The sequence below is a fragment of the Ambystoma mexicanum genome, chromosome 6q (genome assembly GCF_040938575.1).
Source record: "Ambystoma mexicanum isolate Mex_15411 chromosome 6q, UKY_AmexF1_1, whole genome shotgun sequence".
NCBI classification, from domain to species: Eukaryota; Metazoa; Chordata; class Amphibia; order Caudata; family Ambystomatidae; genus Ambystoma; species Ambystoma mexicanum.
Genome location: NC_090937.1, coordinates 1,585,226,445 through 1,585,246,569, shown reverse-complemented (window position 1 = coordinate 1,585,246,569; position 20,125 = coordinate 1,585,226,445). Strand labels below are relative to the sequence as shown.

The window sequence follows — 20,125 nt, the reverse complement described above, 5'->3', positions numbered from 1 at the left end:
AGAATGCGCCCTACTCCAAAATTGGAGTCGGGGGGACCCAAAAAGGAGTAAGTGTGTCTAGCAATAGCCCCACCTCTGCTTATGTCACGGACCCCTTCACTTATGTAGCCTAGGTCTCATCCCTTTTGTGGGATTGTAAGGCAATTGTAAAAACTTCACTAGCTGGAAAAAAAGATTAAGGGGACCCATTTTACAGACAAATTGGATGCTTTATTTGGACACTTCATAAAAACATTGATCAGAAAAACTGATGGTAATCCTTTGTACCTTGATTTGAACTGTTCCATGAGCTCAGGTGGACAGGGCACGTTGGCAATGTATGTGTACTCGGAACATATCGCATGCAATTCCATGATTATGCATCTCCAAAACATTAATAATATCTTTCACAAAATCAAATTTCATTTCCTCATATTCCATTCCTCAAGCCAGTGCTTGAACACACATGTTTTGCTTCTTTTTGTAAAGGCCATATTGTAGCGAAGCATCCCAAGGTTTTCCACAGTCCTTGATTGCTCAAGGCCTACACTCTCGTTATGCGCTAATACCGCTAGTAATGTCCTATATTTCATCCCTTGAATGCCGAAATGCAATCTCGTTGGCCTGTACTTTAGACACATATTGTGGAAGACCTCCAAATCTCCTGTGTGACAGAATGCTGTGAGTCCCTTCAGATCTCTTGATAGTTTTATCAAACACAATCTTCTCAAGGGCTTTGTGTGGAGGTGAAGATGGAATCAACTACTTCTGTTCCTGCTCTTGCGACAAAGGGCCATTTTCACATTGGTGGAAATGTTGGTTTTCTGTCCAATAGTGAACGTTGGAACAGTGGTGCATCAGTGACCACCATTTTTTTTAGTAGAATTTCCACAGACCCATCACAAGTTTTGGAGCTCCACCAAAGATGGTTGCTGAAAGACTGGGACCGCTGTGAAATACTTTCGGAACATTTATTGATGGATTTGGCAACGTACCATACATCAAATTGATGGCGACTATTTGGAAATTGCTCCCTCATTGTCTTGGCTATTGAAACATGTCTATGAGGTCGATTTTACATTCGGACACCTGCACGACCACCGAACTCACAATTTATTTACTTTCCATGTCCTGAAAGTGGTATGTGCCATAGTTTGCTGAAAATCCTGGCCTGTCACACTGTCCATCGCCAGCTAGCCTGAACCGTTTTTTGGAGAATGTACTTTGAATAGACAATTGTTCAATTTTCCAAGCTTCACTAATGGCAGGGAATAGATATTGATGTTGATATTTGTAGTACTGCGCTTTAGAAATGAAAGGAGTCCCGAAAATTGACAGAAACTGGACATTTGAAACTAGAGCCACTGAAAAGTAAAGCTGCTGCACACAGTAGATTGCCAGCTGGCAGTTTCCCCAGTATTGGTTGAGTGGACATGAACATTTTTTCATGGAACATTTCACAGGTGGCATGTAGTTTGAGGTTACTGCCTTGTGATACACGAGTCACATTCATCAATGGCTTCCCACATATTTCCCCTCTCACTGAATGTACACATTTCAGCATCTTTATAATCTCCATCAAGCTGCTGTTGAATACTGTGTATTTGGCCTCCTTTTATTAGACTGTCATCCGGCATTAATGTTGAACTGTGGTTAACCTATCAGCCAAACTAGACATACTGTAGTCGATATCTTTGTCTAGTTCCTAGGTCGATTGTATTGATGCTTCAGTCTGTCATTTCAGCGTCTGTTGCTTGAACCTGAATCGGTCTAGTTCCTCGGTCGATTGTATTGATGCTTAAGTCTGTCATTTTTGCCGGTCACATTAAATTCATTTTCTGGGCATTGGGCATGTTCATCTCGAGTGTGAACATGCCGCACCTCAATTAATAGTTGTTCCATGGAGAAATCAGTTTGGCAAGCAGCATCTCTCATTTGTGTCGCTGTCTGTCTGCATAGTCCGTACACCATCAGGCAACTAGAAGACAGGTTGGAAAAAGATGTTCAATGTAAATCCAACATACAGTATTGGACAGTTTACATTTTTTTTTTAGAAAAAAAGCATAGTATGAAGGCCCAAGCAGAAAGCACTGGTCAAAAATTTAATTTGTTTATAAATTACTTTATTTTTTTTTTTATTTTTTTTTTCTTGCTTTTCTTTGAAACCTTCTTTACTTTAACGTTCGCCACAGCAAGCTGGTCCACTGACTTGGAGCCATGCGCCTCCTCTTCTATATCTGGATCTTGTATACATCCCTAGAAAAGAGTATCCATGGCTTACACAGATAAACCCGTACGTCATTTAGTCAAAATATACATTTGGGATTTCACCTGCTTGATGGCTAGTTTACTCGATCAAAGTTGACTGTCTGAAGCACACTGTTCCAAATGTTGCACTCCAGCAATTTACCAAATACTAATACTGTCACTGTCTAGTATCAGATCTATGACCGACTTTCTATCATTCGAGGGAAATGTCAGTACGCATACCTCTTGCTCAACTACGAGGGATGATGTAATTGTAGTTGAAGCTTCATCATCTCCCTGTAACACAGTACTTGTATTAGTACGGTTGAAATAATTTGAATTTCAACACACAATGAGACGGACAATGGTACATCTCTATAAAACAAACCAATAAAACATTGTGTAAACGATTGACACGGTACGTAAATATGATCAGATAATCAAATTGTTTGAAATATAGCAAGCAATTTGCAAAAACTGCTAGTTTCTAATATTGTCACTGTCTAATAGTATCAGATCTAGGACCGACTTTCTTTCATTCGAGGGAACTGTCAGTACGCATACCTCTGGATCAACTACAAAGGATAATGTAATTGTAGTCGAAGCTTCAGCATATCCCTGAAACACAGTACTTGTATTAGTATGGATGAAACAATTGAAATTGAACACACACATTTTGACGCAGACATTGGTACATATCAATAGCAATCCACGAATGAAACATTGTGTAAACTAATGACGCAGTACGTAAACATGATCAGATTATCTCAAATTCCATGCATAAAACAATTCTGGAACTGAATAGCTAAGTAAGACTACCTGATACGCGCTTGAAGTGGTTGTTGACTCCAGGCAAGACATGGATGCTGAATCTCGCTCCTTCATATTCAGTGCATAGTCATGGAGTTGTAAAGGGGAAAATATTTAAATTGCCATGTTAGTAGACAGATTACGAAAATATCCTTATTTCAAAGGACACTGTAGCATAGTTATCTGTGCCCATAAATCAATTTTCTGAGGCTTCTAAACCCAAGGTCAGATGTTTAGCAAAAGGGTCTTTATTTAAAAAGCAATACAATCTTACTTGTATGAAAAGTATTATAAGGGACAAAAAGAGCTAAAACCACAATCAGACAATTTAGTTACCTGTTGATGACCCCAGGGGCTACAGCTAAATCCGGATCTGTGACTCACCTGAGGCGGCATGTGAACGAATCGTCGGTTTTGCGTTTGGGAGCAATTTTCGAGTCGTTCTGAGTGATTCTTCTTTGTGTACATGGATGGGTCATACATATTCTGGGTAAAGTGCAGGCTGCAGATGCGGAATCGATCACCCCTCTTGTCCTCCAAGACATCGTTGACTCTACTTTCAAGCTCTTCCAGCGCATATCCACAATATCTGACCGATTCTCTTATTCGATCTACAGTCTTTGGGAATGCATGCATTGTAGTGCCTTCAGATTTCCCATGGGTCTTAGAAGGGCAACCGAAAATCGCACATGCATGCATGGTAAATTCTGCAACAACAAAAAAGTCAACATTATTTGAAAATTGCATAAACACGTGAGAAAGAAGGATAATACCCTATATTCTTCTATGCAAGGTATGTTTTGGTCACCACAGCAAAACCAGTGTAGCGTTGGCCGCTGTATTATAGGATAACTTTCATAAACAATTCTTTGATGTGATGAAAATCAGAACTCGTCCCTTGAATGTACTATTGTGCATCAAAAGGAAACATGGTTATAATATTGACATGGTCCGCTACGGATGCAATACGATGCCCATTGACACTGATAACAATTGATATATCAATAACATAACAAATTAAACTCAAGTCAATGGCAATGAGATGAATGAACATAACGCTACTGGGTACCTTTGCTCGACATAGATAGAAATGTAGAGATCAAGGAGATATGATTAGGAGACTTGTCCTTACCTTGACCAACCAACAGTTAGATTCAGCAAGCAGGGTAGTAAGTGGCAGGAGAACAGGGAGATGTTCACTGGTTGCACGATGACGAGTAGAGTCGCAGTGGTCACAGAAGTTCTCAGGTAGCATGTTCACAAGTTCACTTGCAGTGCTGAAAGATGCTCTCATGATAGAAAAGGGGGTGCGTATGTGAATGAATGACGTGTATATGTCGTGGTCTTATGTAGATTGCTGGGGCGCGGCTTGCTTCAGTGGATCCTGCCTGGAGACACTGGGTCTGTATAGGCCATGTGTGGAATGGCCCTTGTGCGGAAGATACCTTTTGAAGTGTACATGGTGTTTGGCAACCAGGCCGTTCCCACCCCTGCCAGCCCCCTTTGGCAGTGCACATCCACTGGTGCAAACTGCCTTTGATAATGGAGGGGGAATGGATGGGCCTGAGGCGTGCAGACAATGGCCGGAACACTGCTGAATGGAGACGCACTTGATTCACTGAAAAACTGAAACGACCATTGATAAAATTTCTGTAGTGTTTTATTTTGTTTCTTAATTTTATGGCACAAAAGTACTACACATTATAAAGTTCAGGTTGCAGCACAGTGAGGGGAAAATCCCATGTATTGACCGCTGTCACTGGGGAATGTGTCTCTAATGGCACCAAGGGCACAGGCGGGTATTACTCATTGAACGCGGTGTCCAAGCCTCCCATGAAGCCACCATGTGTATGAATGATCGGCCACCAGCCTGTACCACCTTTGAAAGATACAAACTGTTTTTAAATGACCAAGATGAGTGTATTAAACCGTAGTTGCCAATGACAATTCTTGCATCCCATGGCTTTGTTGCCAGTGCAAATGCTACCTAGACACTGTACAATATTGAACTACTATTATATATTACTAGAGAATTGCAAGACTAAATTAGTTTGACAATAATATATTGAAGGCAATATAGGAGACAACCTTGAGTGGCCTAAGTGACATCACAACCAGAGTATACTTACTCGTTACTTGGACTCCGAGGGTGAACTGTTGCGCGAAGTTCGTGCATAAGCACCATCAAAATCCTCAAAACGGAACGTGTGAGGCAGGCTGTCCTGAGGTCTGGCAGCTCGGTAACGCATTGCGGCCGTGGCTCGTCTGGCGATATGTAGGACAAATATCCAGAGTTTTCTCGTCAGCAGCAGTTCTCCACCTCTGTTGGCATTAGTGCGCGCCGATTGCAGGTACACTAGGTGGAAACGCTGTCCATGTGACTAGGACCAGGCTCTTCATCTGTTGAATCGTCCTCCCAACTGTCGTCTGAAGCCCCATCGTTTCCACATCTTTCTCTTTCGAGTAATTTCGCCTCGGAATACTCTGGCTCGTACTGGTAGGGCTGTGTTGTTGCCATTGTGGAGGAAACTAACTAAAATAATGCATAGTAATGGTACTGGTATCTGTTTGCACGTGCTACAAGCAACGAAGGTAGCTGACCAGAGCACAGAAACGAGGAACAGAATACTCAAAGAAATACAGTGAGAGGAATGGAAAAGAAAATCTGATGTCTGTTGTGAAGCGGTCTGTTTATACTTATTCAGGAAAGAGGCGTCCTGCCATTTCCATGGCGACACGTCATTAACTGAGGCGCAGAGAATGTTGAGACAAGACGTGCTTTGGTGTTATGAAATGGGCGGTACGCGTCTAAAGCTGTCAGGCTCAGGGGTGGGGGGGGATATGATTTAGTGCCGCAAGGGCAGTTCACGTTAGGGCGATTCAGCAACGGATAGGATTAGCACAAGATGGCCGCGCCCTGCTGCCAGATTTCGCATGTGTACAAAAGAGGAAAACTAAGGTAAGGTGCATTGTAAATGTTTGTGCGATTGATCAACGTATGCTTAAACACATGCCCGAACCCTCGCACCGTTCGTTTAACGTTTTAATGCTATGTGTTAAATGGTGGTACACTTGCATCACAAAAGTGAAAGCCTTATTTAAAAAAGCAATTGCAAAGCCCACAGTTTTTGTTTTTGAATAGGCATGTGCCAGGCGCTGGCATAATTGTACTGTCTGGCCATTAGATGGCAATAGCTAGACAATGGGTGAGTACCTGAACAGTCCCGTGCTTGAAATAAATGCCTATTCGCAAGCCAAAACTGGCTTTGCCAATGCTTGTTTTTAACAATACTTCAGTGCAAGGAACAGATGTGGGGGGCCCCCATACTGCTTAGATATCAAGGGACTGAAGGCACACTTATGTTTATGACGTCAGTACCTGCAATTAAGCCATTAACTCTTAGGACGGCTTGAAGCTAAGTGATCCCCGGAAAACGTGTTTGAGGGGTGGGTGGGTATGGGCGGATAATGGGTGAGTAAGTAACCAGACGTCTACAAGCTGCGGCACTTCTCACAGCATTCTCGCTTTTTACGCTAGTATTGTCTTATAGGTGGTGACACCACCGGATGACCAAAAGTAAAAAGCAATGCTAATGGGGGAATTCCACTTGTGCCCCTTCCATTGCATGTACCCTGCACGGTGAGAATCCAGTGCCGGAGGCGTAGACTGGGTAGGGCCTGAGCGGTCAAGACCCACCCAACATCTGTAAATGCCCACTGATCACCACTGTGTGAGCATTAACGGGTGTTCATGGCACTGCCGTGGGCCCAACTACCTTAGCTTCATGTCCCACTTGTTAGACAATCCTGGCTATGCCTCTGTCCAGTGCAAGTCAAATCGTCCTTGCCCAAGATGGCTGCCATTGAAACCATATAGGGACTTACTCATCAACCTATTTTAGTTCACCAGCAATTAAGTAATGTTCATTAAATATTCGCATCCTGGATTTTAAATGGGGTGGACACGGCCAGTATGGCCCAGAATCCTCTCGGTCTCTCCAGGGCTGTCCTTTAAGGACCGGCTGGTGGCCCGGGCTTCGATTGGCCCTACCATCCCCCCCGAACAGTGTTTAATCTCCATAGATATGATTAAGGGGGGGGGAGAATTCAACTTGAGGCAAGTTTTGCGAGTATAATCGTGCAGAAAGGTCTTTCAGAGGCTAGCCATAATAGCTGACACTGCATGTTTTTGAAGATGTCTGGGGTTCTCGAGGGATGATCTGCTTCGGAAGCATAACCTGGCAAACTGCCTCTTTTATGAGGTGGTTTCCAACTGGTGAACCTGTCTAACACTTCTGCAAGCACCCTGCAGGCATACTTCTCTTCTACGTTTCTGGAATGTTGTGTTACTCTGTGAGCAATTGTCCTGGTGTGGATTTTTTCAGGTAGATCGGTGTCCTCGTTTGTATAGCGCCTATCACCATTGGTATGGTCCCAACCCGCTGTAGGTGAAATGCCCTTGGGGGACCGAAGTCCGGGTCTGGAAAAGTCTTCGGAGGGCTTTAGAATATGCATTTTAGCTAAAGCGAAGGTGTGCGGGCGGTCCGGTCCCCTACTACCTCGAGCAGTCAAGTGGATGGGTGCTGTGAATTTGGCAAGATTCATTACATTAATTGTGTCCAGCTAGGCCTTTTTAAAAAGAAAAATAAAAAAAACATTGTAATGGGGGATAGCTGCATTCCAAGGGCAGTGGTTTTGTGCAAAATGTTAATGGACTATGGCTACAGATGTGTGCGGGTGAGTAGTCTTGCCCTCTTCCATAAGGCTGGAGAGTGCAAGGGTCTCGGGAGGATAGCTCGGGGGCAACATGCTCGCCTTGGAAGCAAGATGACATGGAACACCACAGGTTCGGGTATTAAGCGCGTTATAAATAATACGTACCCGTCTGCTGTCTGAAGTTTGCTATAGAAAATAAATGGTTAATATCCGTCGGGGAGTTGGTGAACTCCTTGTGGACAGTCGCTGGCGCATCTGTTTGCCCTTTTTCGCTGTGCCTGCTCCTGGCACCTTAGCCTGCGCTCTCTGTGCCCGGCACTGCCGGGAAGGCACATGTTCAGTGCAGGTTTGTCCTGGGCATGGTTTCAAAACTCAATGCTTGGTTAAAGGACTGAGCAAAAAACCTGATCCCTCAGCAGAGCCCCTTCCAGCTATTAGTCAGTAATGAGTCAGAAGCAGTGCCTGGCAGGCAGGGAGGCGATGCTCGTGGAGCAGCGGTGCGGAGTACATGCTCTCAGACGCTCCACTGAGCCAGCCTCTGCTCTTGGCGCATCCTGGCCTACGTGCGGGGGACACAGCCTTTTAGGCGTTGTGCCTCTGAGGGTAGGCCGCGCATCTTATTACTGCAGTGTGCAAAAGGCAGCATCTTCCATGTGAGATGAGGGTTGGCCTTCCCATCAAGCGTGTACCATTTTCCTGGAAGCAACTTTTGATCAATTGTGTCGCTTCTGTACCCTTTGCTGTTTATTCTTGAATCAGACCTTCCTCTTCCTAGCCCCATCCTATGGGGGAGGAGGGGTAAATGTCTGCTGAAAGATGCCCGAGAACTTGGTAGCGGGGGTGTCCGAGGGAGAGGGGGTTTAATGTTGGTAGCACCTGTTGGTGGCGTCTGCACAGCAGTTATGGCCACCTCGAGGAGTAAATATCTTGCGTATTGGCACCATTTTAATGCTTCCAAAAAATAACGCAACCATTGTTGGGCGACACTCTCCTAGTATCAAGACACTGTTTAGGGGCCAATTTGATCTTCACATTTATTTTCCATTTATTTTATTATTTTAGTTCAAGGTTGTGCATATGATATTTTCCCCAACATTTAGTGGAGTTACGATTGGGTGTAATAACATCAAAGTCATCTTTGCATAATAGGATTTGTTCGGGGTGTGTATCGTGCCTGTTGAGGTAGCCGGGGCATAAGCCAGGTGTACTGGGAGAGGAAACCGATGCTATTGGAGGGCAGGAGGTGGGAGATGTAACTGACCGTGCGCGAGGTAAGTGGACAAAAAAAAATTGAATAACGTGTGGCAAAAAAAATAGGCAGCGCTTAATCTATGCATTTGGTGGTTGGAGACTTGCACATTGTACATGTACAGAAGCGCATGAGACTCCCAAGTGATCACAACTTTAAAATCAAGCCCTCATGTAATTTGGTTGGTAAACTCTCTCGGCTGGCTATATCCCTCTTGCATTACACCCCATTTAAACCCCTCTACTGACCGAGGTGTTTTTACCAGTTATAGCTCCTGGGATTGTCTGGAGGTTGTTTGATTTCTGATATTTCTTTAGCAGCGGAATGCAATGTATGGCTCCAAATGAGGTCCCTCAATTGCGCGTCCCCCCCGCCCCCCCCCCCGCTTCAGCCAGTAGATTCGTTGCTGCAGGACCATGGAAGACCTATTTGGAAATATCTGCAAGGCCCGAGTTTGCAGACCTCTGTAGGGTATAGTTGCAGATCTGAGGCATACATGTGTATCGCCAGTCTTGGCATGAAGGCGGCAGCACTTTGAATTCTGCGGTCTCGTCATTGGCAATCCTGCATTGTGGCTTTCACTAGGATCGGTGGGAATGTGGCGGCCTGATTGTTCTACTGTGGAGTTAGTTAAATGCGCACTCCACTCACATTTGTCCTCCCCAGCCTGCAATTTCTTGTAAAATTCCGTTTCTTAAACCACACGAAGCCACAGTCGGATTATGGAGCAGGTCGTTTAGGTTTGCAGTGTAGAAGTAGTTCAGATCTGTGCGTTCCCTACTATTCTAAAATTTTATGAGAAACCGTGAAAGAAAGGACACCTGAATTATTAATTTGCACTGTAAATTTAACATTTTCCATCCAATATTATGTTATACAAAATCCCTTATTAACCAGTGACTTTGGCAATCGTGTTTTTATTTTATTTTTTTCTTCTATTGTGGGCTTTCCCACAAAGCTAATGAATTATCTGCTTGTTTAATCCGCGTGTATTAAAGCGTTTGCTTCCATTTTTATATTGCACTGCGTTCATGCCAGGGCTCCTGATTTTACTCTTTCACTTTATATTTTAAAAGGACCTCATTTTTATTTGTTTTCCTAATTTTCACTCCTTGTTAAGGTTTTAGTTGGCCTCTATTTTGGATTGGCTATCTGCAAATCATCTTCTGAGTTTTTGTTTTTTTATCTTGAACCAATTGCTAGGATATCTGTTTGTCAATCTTTGGCATGTTGTCATGCACACTATAGCTGGTAAGTACTGCCGTCCAATTATTCCAGGCTATAGGCTGGCATCGACCCCAGAAGGCAGCTCTTTCATCGAACAGCGATGGTCTCTGCTGACTGGTGAAAGGGCTGCCTGCTGAGGCCTTAGATTAAGACACCTAAGGGAGAGAAGTGACACTATCGCACCCTTTGGTAATTCTCCCCCCCCTTTGTCCCCCATCTCCTATTGTTAATCGGAGGCACCAACCACCACTGGCAGTAATTTTACCAGGCAACAGATACAACTTTTGGGTAAAAGAGCTACCTATAGGGGTGGACTGGCCGATGGGGAACTCTGGAGATTACCTGGTAGGCCTCTCCACCCTGGGCATCTTTTGTGTTGTATTTCCAAATGGTCTCATAGGGAAAGCGTTGGGCTTGCTGAAATGTGTAATATGGGGTCACGTTGAAAATGATTTCCAGGGCCTCTTTTGGTTTCGAGTCCACCCCTGGCTGCCTACAGGGTGTCTGCACCGTTAGATCTAGTGGGGAGAGTCCAGAGCCGTGGCTCAGGAGCACATTTTTATTTTTTTAGAGCCTGCCTGCCCTTTACCCCAACCCATTTAAAGCCCTGGATGCACCTTTGGCTGGGGTGTAGCGAAACGTCTACATTCAATTTACGGGAATGGGCTCAAAATGTATTATCAAACTAAATGCTGCTTGTTCATAGAGTGATATCTTTTGTTGCATTTATGACATAGTATAGCGTCCCTTTCCATCAGACCCATTGCTGTTACCACGGAATATGTTTACGCTGGCACTGTAGTGTTGCAACCTTTGCAAAAGCGTTACTGTGAGCCTGGAATTAATCTGACTCTATGTCTACAGATTAGTGTCTCCCTTTAGTATCCCACACCATCCTATAAACTCTTGCCATATTCACGTGCCCCTACCAGAAGGGACGTGCCTGGAGACCCCTCCCTGCATTGAGTGAATTATAATTGTTGGTATCAAGCATGTTATAAAAGAACGAGTGGTTTCTAAGCGCGGGATCTGGTTTCAAACCTGTGTTGTACTGCGTCGCTTCCAAGACTAACGCGTTGCCCTTGAGCTGTTCTTCCTACACAAGCAAAGAGTTTTATGGATATGTCTGATCCATTCTGAAATATTGCTCTGCGATTGATTACCATGTAAAATTGTGCATGCCGATGTCCTCAAGAACTGCTCTTCGGATTGTGCAACCAGGGAGCTCCTTGGTCTTAATCGAAGGAGGCTGGAAGGGTTCTTTATGTCTGTAAGGAGACGTGTTTGAAGGTTGAGGCACGCGTACATTAAACCAATGAGCCGGCTTTCTTCGGAGAAGCGGCAATGCAGTGGGACTCAATTCCTCGTTATAAATGGGCCCGCCAATGTTCTTGCCATACTGCGGGAAGATGTAATTGCCATACTGCAAGTTCCTAGTTCAGTCAAGTTTACATCAAATTATGCTTTTCTAATTAGCATAGAATGAGGCCAAGTTGAGGCTGGTGCTCATTTGCGTACGTTGGGAGCCTGAAAAGCTGGCGCCATGGTTGGGCTGGAGATGGGTGTCCATCTGCTGCCGCAATCCGTTCCCAAATCACTGTTGTGCCTGGTTTGCCTCCAAGGAAATATTCCTCTTAATTTCCCTTTGGCTTAATTTCTTTGTGATGAGTATTTGTACAAAGAAGGAATCGTCTTGTTAAAATGTTCACTCCTAACAATTTCCTTGATGGGGCTAATGAGCGGAGGGAAGATTAAGTTGACGGGGCTTTGTAGGTGATCGGAGGAGGCTGGGGATCATGTCCCATATCCGTTATGAACTGGAGCAAAACCCATGTGTAAATTGATGAGAGCAGACAAGTTTGTATACATGGGGGTGGGCTGAGCCGACGGGTGGCCAAAGAGTACAATGCCCCGGGGTGAATGAGGGGGTCAGGGTGAGGGCTAAGTGAATTGGGTGAACACATTTAAATTGAGCTACATGGACCTACTACAGCAAGAAGTGGATATTTTGAAAACTGAACTGTTGTCCTTGCAATGCTAATGAAGCACAGAAATCTATAATATTTGTAATGTACCTAAGAGGGAGATTTATTCACGCCCTCCCCTCCCGCGCCACTCGTTACATCCATGCGCATGTATACCATCTCTGTAGTTTGTCCATGTGACCACTGTAGTAATGCACCCCTAGATGCTCACTCCAGAAAAAACACAACCCGCTAGGGGAAAAAGGCCCAATGCTCCTCTTGAAAGGATAACCAGGTTTATTTCAATAACTCTGCTGCCGTGGTACGTTCTGCCAAAATCTGCACAAGCCGAACCGTATGAAGGTACAAGCCCTCATCAGTGACGCCATTACATACAATGAAAAGCCACATGGCTGGTTGGTGAGACCCTATACATGGTCAATCTGCTCTATGGGGGTTGCCAGGCCATTGGTCCCAGCCCCGTCTGTCCATCTTCCTCCACGTGGGTGACGTTCCCCTCCCCCCTCCCAAGTCTATGGTGAGAAGCTGAGTAATTGGCAAATATTCGCCAACTAAACAATGCATAGTTATCTGTTTAACAGTGCACCTGGTATATTCAGACAGGGGTCCAGGAGTGGTTGGGGGGGGGGGGTGTGAGGACAGAGGGCGGGGGGGGAGCAGAGGACATACCAACTTTCAAACTTCACTCGCTCCCAGACAGGCCGGCACCTCTCCAAGGTCTCCCACCCTCGTTCTGGGCTATCCTTTCATCCCACTCTGCACCTTGCATCACAATCACGTGACCTAGCAGTGAGGGCAGGAAAGCCCTGCTTTCTGATCTTTTGTGATCGATCAGGGGGGTCCTAACGGGTTTATGGTCAGTGGTCTGGGGCTGGTTAGTACCTTGGAGTTCAGAGGTCTGAAAGCTTGGGCATTTGGGTGCAATAAATTACACTTGGAAATTGCTGGGGGCTGCTATGTGAACGGTTTTTGTGATCTTCGATTATAAAAATACATGAATTTTTATTTACTGGCATATTTCTTTTAAATTTCATTTCAGTATTAAACCAGTAACTGTCAACTTTTGATACAGTGCTTAAAATACCGAAAGATTGCAAGATCGGGCACAAATCGATAGCTTCCACGTCTATGGCGTCATTTAGTCGACCAGATCAAATGTATTGCCCCGTAGGCGCATTGAATCAAATGGTTCCATATCATATTAACCACAATTGTGCAAAATGAACATTGTTTACACATTTTCATCAATAAAAAGATGCAAGCATCACTATTCCGGCTCATAGAAATTGACCACTGTTCCTTCAGCGGTATAAATCCCTACCAGATATCGGCGCCTGAAGTCTTGGCCCATAAAGGGGAACGCATTCCGTCAAGAGATGCTTCTACGGCTCAGTGCTTGCCTCTGCAGATGCGACACAACCTCTCATTTCTTGGAATCTTTTGCCAAGACCCCAAGACCTCAAAGGTACAGCCTTGAATGTAACCTTTCAATAGTCCCTTAGACCTATTCTTCCAAAGCAGTTGCCTACGTACCTTGGCGCATCAACACGAGTGCTGATGTACACAAAGAACATGGCGGTGGAGGATTTGGGTACAAGATCAACGGTTGGTAGTTCCCTGCCCTGTGAGAAGAGATGTGTTTTTATTTTTATTTTTTTTCCATAGGCGCCTTGAGTGGAAGGGACAGCGACAAAGGATCAACTTCTGGCCAGTCACGCAGCATCAACAATTGACTGAATCTGGCCAATCTTACTTTTGATCATGAGCCCCTTCTAGACATTAGCTTGTATACGCCAAATCAGGGAAACACTCCGTGCACTGACCAATTTCTGAATGATTACTCATAAAATGATTGCTCTACTCCTCTATAGACCAGAGGGAGGCATAGACCAGAGGGAGGCATGGGCCCTAAGGTACTGTCTACGTGGCCTAGGAGACTCGCCCAAGCCTTGAGTATCCGGTTTAGGTATACAACTCCTTCCATGAGATCCCAAATTGGCCCCCCTACTTCATCAACCATTGTCATCCCGGCCCTTCTCATCAAACTCCCCAGTTCCCTCAGTGTACCTGATTTGTCTGATCGCCCTGCCAGCTACCCTCTGATTGTGACGTGTCCTTTGGTTTGTCCTAGACTTTCGGAGTTCTGGCCTTTCTACTGTCCACTTCCATTGTTGTCTCTACTTCGAGGTCCCTCGTTCTGCATCCGATAACCCCGGCTGGCATCTTCTACCACTACCCAATCTAGACCCTCTTCACGTGCCTCCCCTTCAGGAAAAAAGCAAACCAAAAGGGAAAGTCCATCTGTAACGCATCTTCTCCTGATTAAGAATACTAGTAACCGGGTTTCTCCAGCATGGGGTCTGGCATGGATTCACATGCTCATGAATATTCCCCGTCGTCAGGCTGGGAATCCTCGGTAAAGAAAAAATCAGTATTCGTATCAGTTTTGTTTCTGATCTGTCTTTCTCAGTAGTAACCAATCACTGGTCTCTGGGTCATACTGCTCCCAGCCAATGACTGCCCTCTCCCTAAGCTCCGCCTCTGGCAGCCATCTTCAGATTTTTCTCATTTTTCGGTCAAATAGAGCCTCAAGCTCCACCGTCTCTACATCCGATTAACGGGTATCCGTGTCAGATTTTTTTTTCTACGCCCCTCAAGGGTGAAGATTTCGTCGAGTTACGCTTCTTGGGGGATTCCAGAAGTTTCTGCAGCCTACCCGGACATAGCCCAGGAGAAAGGAAGCTCGATGCCCGGAAAGCTATTCAGGGTTTGCCCTGGATGCCAACTACAGAATGTGTTCAAGTAGGGCGAGATTTCGAAATGTCTCTTGCCTTCATGAGTACAAAACGCACGTGGAGAAGGACTGTGCGTTTTGCAGGAACATGTCGGAACTGACCATCAGGGACTGACACCTTTGTCTCTCCAACTGGCTGGAAGGAAGGAGTCCGTCAGGTGAGAAGTCAGAGCGGTCTTCTAAGTCCTGTGAGGGCGCCCTGGCGATGGGGGCCCAACAGAAGGCAAAGGTCTGCAGGCACCGGGAGCGCCGAACGGTCGGGCTCTTCGGCTGCCAGGCAGGGCGCACCTTCCCCGGCACCATGAACCACGAGCCAACTTTCTGGTTCGGGGAAGAGGAAATCCGAGAACCCGGGTAAGCCTCTGGAGAGGCCCTGGTCGATCTCGAAGGATTCGGCCGAGGGGGAGCGAGGCGGACCCCCCCCCCCAAGGTGAAGGCCTCAAGCACACCTAAGGCGGGAGTCGCGGCGGCCCTGGCGCTGCCTGTGGAGGCTACACCAGTGGAGGCGGCCTCGGGGCCCAGAGTTTCCCTGCCTCGGAGGGAAGCCTTTCAGACCCATCTAAAAGACCCCAGCGGAAAAAGAGGGGGGAGTGGCCATTGTGGACACGGACACAACATCCGAGGAGGAGCTGGCAGAAGTCCTAGAGGGCCTCGACGAGGGCGTCGAAGAGGCCCGTCCCCATGCGAGGGATCCCGACGAGGGTGATGACGGCACCAGCGAGGGTCCTAGTCAGCCGTCGCTTCCGGAGCCGCAGGATAACTCGGCGGTCATTTTGTTGGCAATACAATCCTTATGTTCAGAGAAGGACGAGATGGCCCTTACCACCGACAGAGGACCCGGTACCAGGTCCAACGGAGGAACCGGAGCCAGTCCCGGCCGAAGCCCCTCGAAGAAGAGAAGACGGATCCACCCAGCCCCACCTTCTCAGCCCTCACGGCCTGCTCGGCCTTCTCCCCTGTACCTGGGGATGACACGGGAACAGACACGCCCATGACGGGTACCGACGGCGGTGACGACGGGACGGAACTCCCATCACCAGCCCATGCCTCCCCATCCGATGAGATCGGATCTTTCCATGCAATGATCGCCAGGGCATCCAAGCTTTTTCAGCTCTGCCCCGAAGAGAAGGAAGGTTTCCTTTACCAACGGCGCGAGGCCAGGAGGAAGTCAGTCCTCGCCGTGCCTCTGCTGGATGACATCTGGGACGAGGGTCTCACCCTTCTCAAGAACCCGTCTACGACGCCTGCCAAGAAGGATCGGTACGAGAAGAAGTACCGGGTCCCCGACATGGCCTCTTTGTGCCTTAGGGCACAACCTACCCCGGACTCGGTCGTCTCAGCGGCGGACAAGAAAAAAGTGGGGGGGGGGGGGCGCGCATCGGTCTCAACGTCAACTTCCCCGACGGCAAAGGGAAGAAGCTGGACGCAATGGGACGACGAGTTATCTCGTCGGCGGCAACAACGAATAGGCCAACGCCCTCGCGATCGTGGCCCGCTACGACAGGGAGTTATGGTACAAGATGGCCCTCCTGTTGGACTTCCTACCGGATGACAAGAGGGCCGAGGCCCTGGAGATCTTGCAAGAACGCAAAGTGGCATCGGACCACACCATTACGGTGGCAACGGACATTGCCGACACCGGTTTACGACAGCTAGGCAACAGCATTTGCCTTAGACGACGAGGTTGGCTCAAGGCGACAGATTTCCGCCAGGATGTACAAGCCAAGGTGCTGGACATGCCGTTTGACGGGAACAACCTGTTTGGGAAAACGGTGGATAAAGACATCAAGGCAGACACAGACTGCTAGGGCCTTAAATATTCTCTTGCAACGGAGGCGTCCTTTCGGAGTGCCGGAGGCAAGCAGGGTGCCTCCAAGGGATTCGGCAGTGGCTCCTCTACGTACCGCCAAGCGGCCCGCTCCTCGTCGCAGGAAGCCTATAGAGGACGAGGCAAGTTGGGGGGGGGGGGGGGCCCCGTCGTCGCCAGGGAGGCCAAGGCAGCAAGGCGGCCGCCAAGCAAGATTGAACCGACAGCGGGGTCTGGCCCCCACCGAATCGCCCCGGTGGGAGGCCGGCTGGCGAAGTTCGTCAGTGTATGGGAGTCCATCTCCACCGACTGTTGGGTGCTGGACGCCCTGGCACAGGGGCACGCCCTTGAATTTCTAAAAAAGTGCCCCCGCATTCCACCCGTGGTCAGGAAGGAAAATCGCATCCCTCAACTACTTTTGGAGGTGAGGGCGTTGCTCAGAAAAGGTGCCATCGAGCTCGTCCCGAAGAGGCTCCGGGGCTCCGAGTATACACAAGGTACTTCCTAGTAAGAAAGAAGACGGGAGGATGGCGCCCCTTCCTGGACCTGCGACGGCTGAAAAAGTACATCAAGGCACAGAAGTTCTGGATGGTCACCCTCCAGCACGTGCTGGGACAACTGGAGGAGGGTGATTTCCTGTCGTCGTTGGATATGGAGGATGCGTACTTCCACATCCCCATTCTCAAAGGTCACCGAAACTTCCTCCAGGTTCGCGGTACAAGGACGGCACTACCAGTTCAAGGCCCTCCCGTTCGGTTTGAAGTCGGCACCCAGGGAGTTCACCAAGTGCCTCGCACCGGAGGCGGCGCGGCTGCGCCTGCAGGGGGGGGGATCCACGTCTACCTCTACCTGGACAACTGGCTCATCTGAGCAGGGACCAGGGAGCTCGCCGTGGATCACACAGCAAAGACGGTCCAGCTGCTCTCGGACCGGGGATTCTCCATCAACTTTCCCAAATCCCACCTGGTCCCGTCGCAAGTCGCACTGTTTCTGGGAGCAAAGCTCGACACAGTGGCGTGCCTGGCCTCACCGTCGGAAGAAAGGTGAGGCCTCCTCGGGATGTCCTCCTGCATATATCTCGTGCGCCTGTGCAGGCTTCGGATGCGCCCTCTGCAAGAGTTCCTCGACTCCCGCTGGATCCAAGTGACGGGCAGCTTCGAGGACGGGATTCCGCTTGACGAAACCTTCCAACGAGCGATCCGGTGGTGGGGCACCTGCGCTCATCTGACGGCGGGCACAGACTTTCAGAACCCCAGATCGACCTGTTCGCAGCAAACTCCAAGTGCCAGAGGTTCGCCAGCAGGTTTCCCCAGCCGAGGAGCATGGGCGATGCTGTCTCGTTCCCCTGGGAAGGCCTGTTCCTTTATGCATTCCCTCCGTTGCCGTTGCTCCTCCGACTCGTCAACCAGCTCAAGAGGTCCCGGTGCAGGATGATCCTGATCGCACCGGCGTGGCCGAGACAGATTTGGTTGACGGACCTTCTGGACTTGTCAGCGTCCCCACCAGTCAAGCTGCCGACGGACGCGGATCTTCTCTCCAGAGAAGGAGGCGCCATACTTCATCACGACCCAGAGTTGCTGAACTTGCAGGCCTGGCTCCTGCAGCGCAAGAGTTTGGAGGGTACGATATCCCGGCTGACTGCAGAGAGGTCCTTGCAAAAGCCAGGGCGTCGTCAACTCTCAAGTGCTACGGACATAAGTGGAAGAGGTTCTCTGTCTGGTGCCTTGCACAGAAGATTATCCCTCTACGGATTACGGCCCCTCAAGTGCTGCCGTACCTACTGTCGCTGGCCACGGCTGGACTGGCTCATGCCTCCATCAAGATACATCTGGCTGCGATCTCCCGATACACCAGAACCACAGGACAGGCATCCTTGTGGTCCCATCGCCTGGTGAAGGAATTTATGAAGGGACTGTTCCGATCGTTCCCGCCAGTGAAGGCCCCTGCCCTGGCGTGGGAACTCAACGTGGTGCTGACCAGGCTCATGGGGGCGCCATTCGAGCCCCTGCATTCGGTGCCGCTGAAATTCCTGTCGTGGAAGACTGCGTTTCTTGTGGCCATCGCCTCCCCACCGCGAGTGGGAGAGATCCAGGCCCTATCCTGCAAGCCTCCATACTTGATTTTTCACGACACGAGGGTGCTGCTGAGGACGCACCCCTCGTTTATGCCCAAGGTGCCGTCGGACTTCCACCTCAACGAGCCCTTTGTGTTACCTGTTTTCTTTCCTTCGTCTCCGGCCGAGAGTACTTTGCACTCGCTGGATGTGGCTAGAGTGCTGAAGTTCTACGTGGACCGAACTAAGAGTTTTCGGAAGACGTCACAGCTGTTTGTGAACTTTGGACCTGTGAACCAAGGGAAGGCTCTCTCGAAGGCTTCTATTTCCAGATGGCTCTCCAGCTGCATCATGCATTGTCATCGGTTAGCAAACCGACCCTTGCCCGGCCGTCCGAGAGCCCACTCGACCAGAGCGATCGCTGCTACCACAGCGTTCTTGTCTGGTGTGCCCCTGCTGGACATCTGCAGGGCTGCTACGTGGAGGTCGACGCACACCTTCACAAGATTCCACTGCGTCGACTGGGATTCCAGGGAGGAGTCCAGAGTCGGCCAGGCAGTGCTGCGCAACCTGTTCGCTTAAGGTGAGCCTGGTGAGGAGGTAAGAGATGCTTAATGTTGAGCCTTGCCACCTCCCGTGGTTGTGCATGATGTGTACTGCTATGTATTCTTAAATTCATGAGCATGTGAATCTATGCCAGACCCCATGCTGGAGAAGGAACAAGTTAGTTACCTGCAACTGTTCTTCTCCAGCATGGGTCTGGCATAGATTCACATGCAAACCCTCACTCCTGCCCCTCTACGGTTCTTCACGTGGTCATACTGCCACTTTGCGTGCTACCAAATCTGAAGATGGCTGCCAGAGGCGGGGCTTAGGGAGAGGGCAGTCATTGGCTGGGGGCAGTATGACCCAGAGACCAGTGATTGGTTACTACTGAGAAAGACAGATCAGAAACGAAACTGATACTGAATTTTTTTTTTTTTTTCTTTACCGAGGATTCCCAGCCTGACGGGGAATATTCATGAGCATGTGAATCCATGCCAGACCCATGCTGGAGAACAGTTACAAGTAAGTAACTTGTTCCTCATCTGCCTCCTTTTGACTAGGGTGGAGAAAGCCAGGTCTTGGTAAAGCTGAACTTCCGATTCATTGATGGTTAATGATGTACCTGTTTATGCTGCCCTAAGGACTCCTTCCTTCTGCCCATAAGATGTGAAAGCATCCAACACATCCTGGGGACTAGTCGCCGGTTCTTTCC

The 20,125-nt window shown here is 48.2% G+C and overlaps 1 protein-coding gene across 2 annotated transcripts in view; it reads left to right on the top strand.

The window, feature by feature from the left end:
* RAB11FIP5 (RAB11 family interacting protein 5) overlaps nt 1-20,125 on the top strand; it is a 359,591-nt gene that overhangs the window by 69,347 nt on the left and 270,119 nt on the right. The window contains exon 1 of one of the 2 annotated variants that reach the window (XM_069632307.1): nt 5,928-5,995. The exons of the other annotated variant lie outside the window; for it this stretch is intronic. Within the exon in view, the coding sequence (XP_069488408.1) occupies nt 5,943-5,995 (53 nt within the window). The 5' untranslated portion in view covers nt 5,928-5,942. Of the gene's footprint in view, nt 1-5,927; nt 5,996-20,125 lie in introns of those variants that run through there. 2 annotated transcript variants of the gene reach the window in all.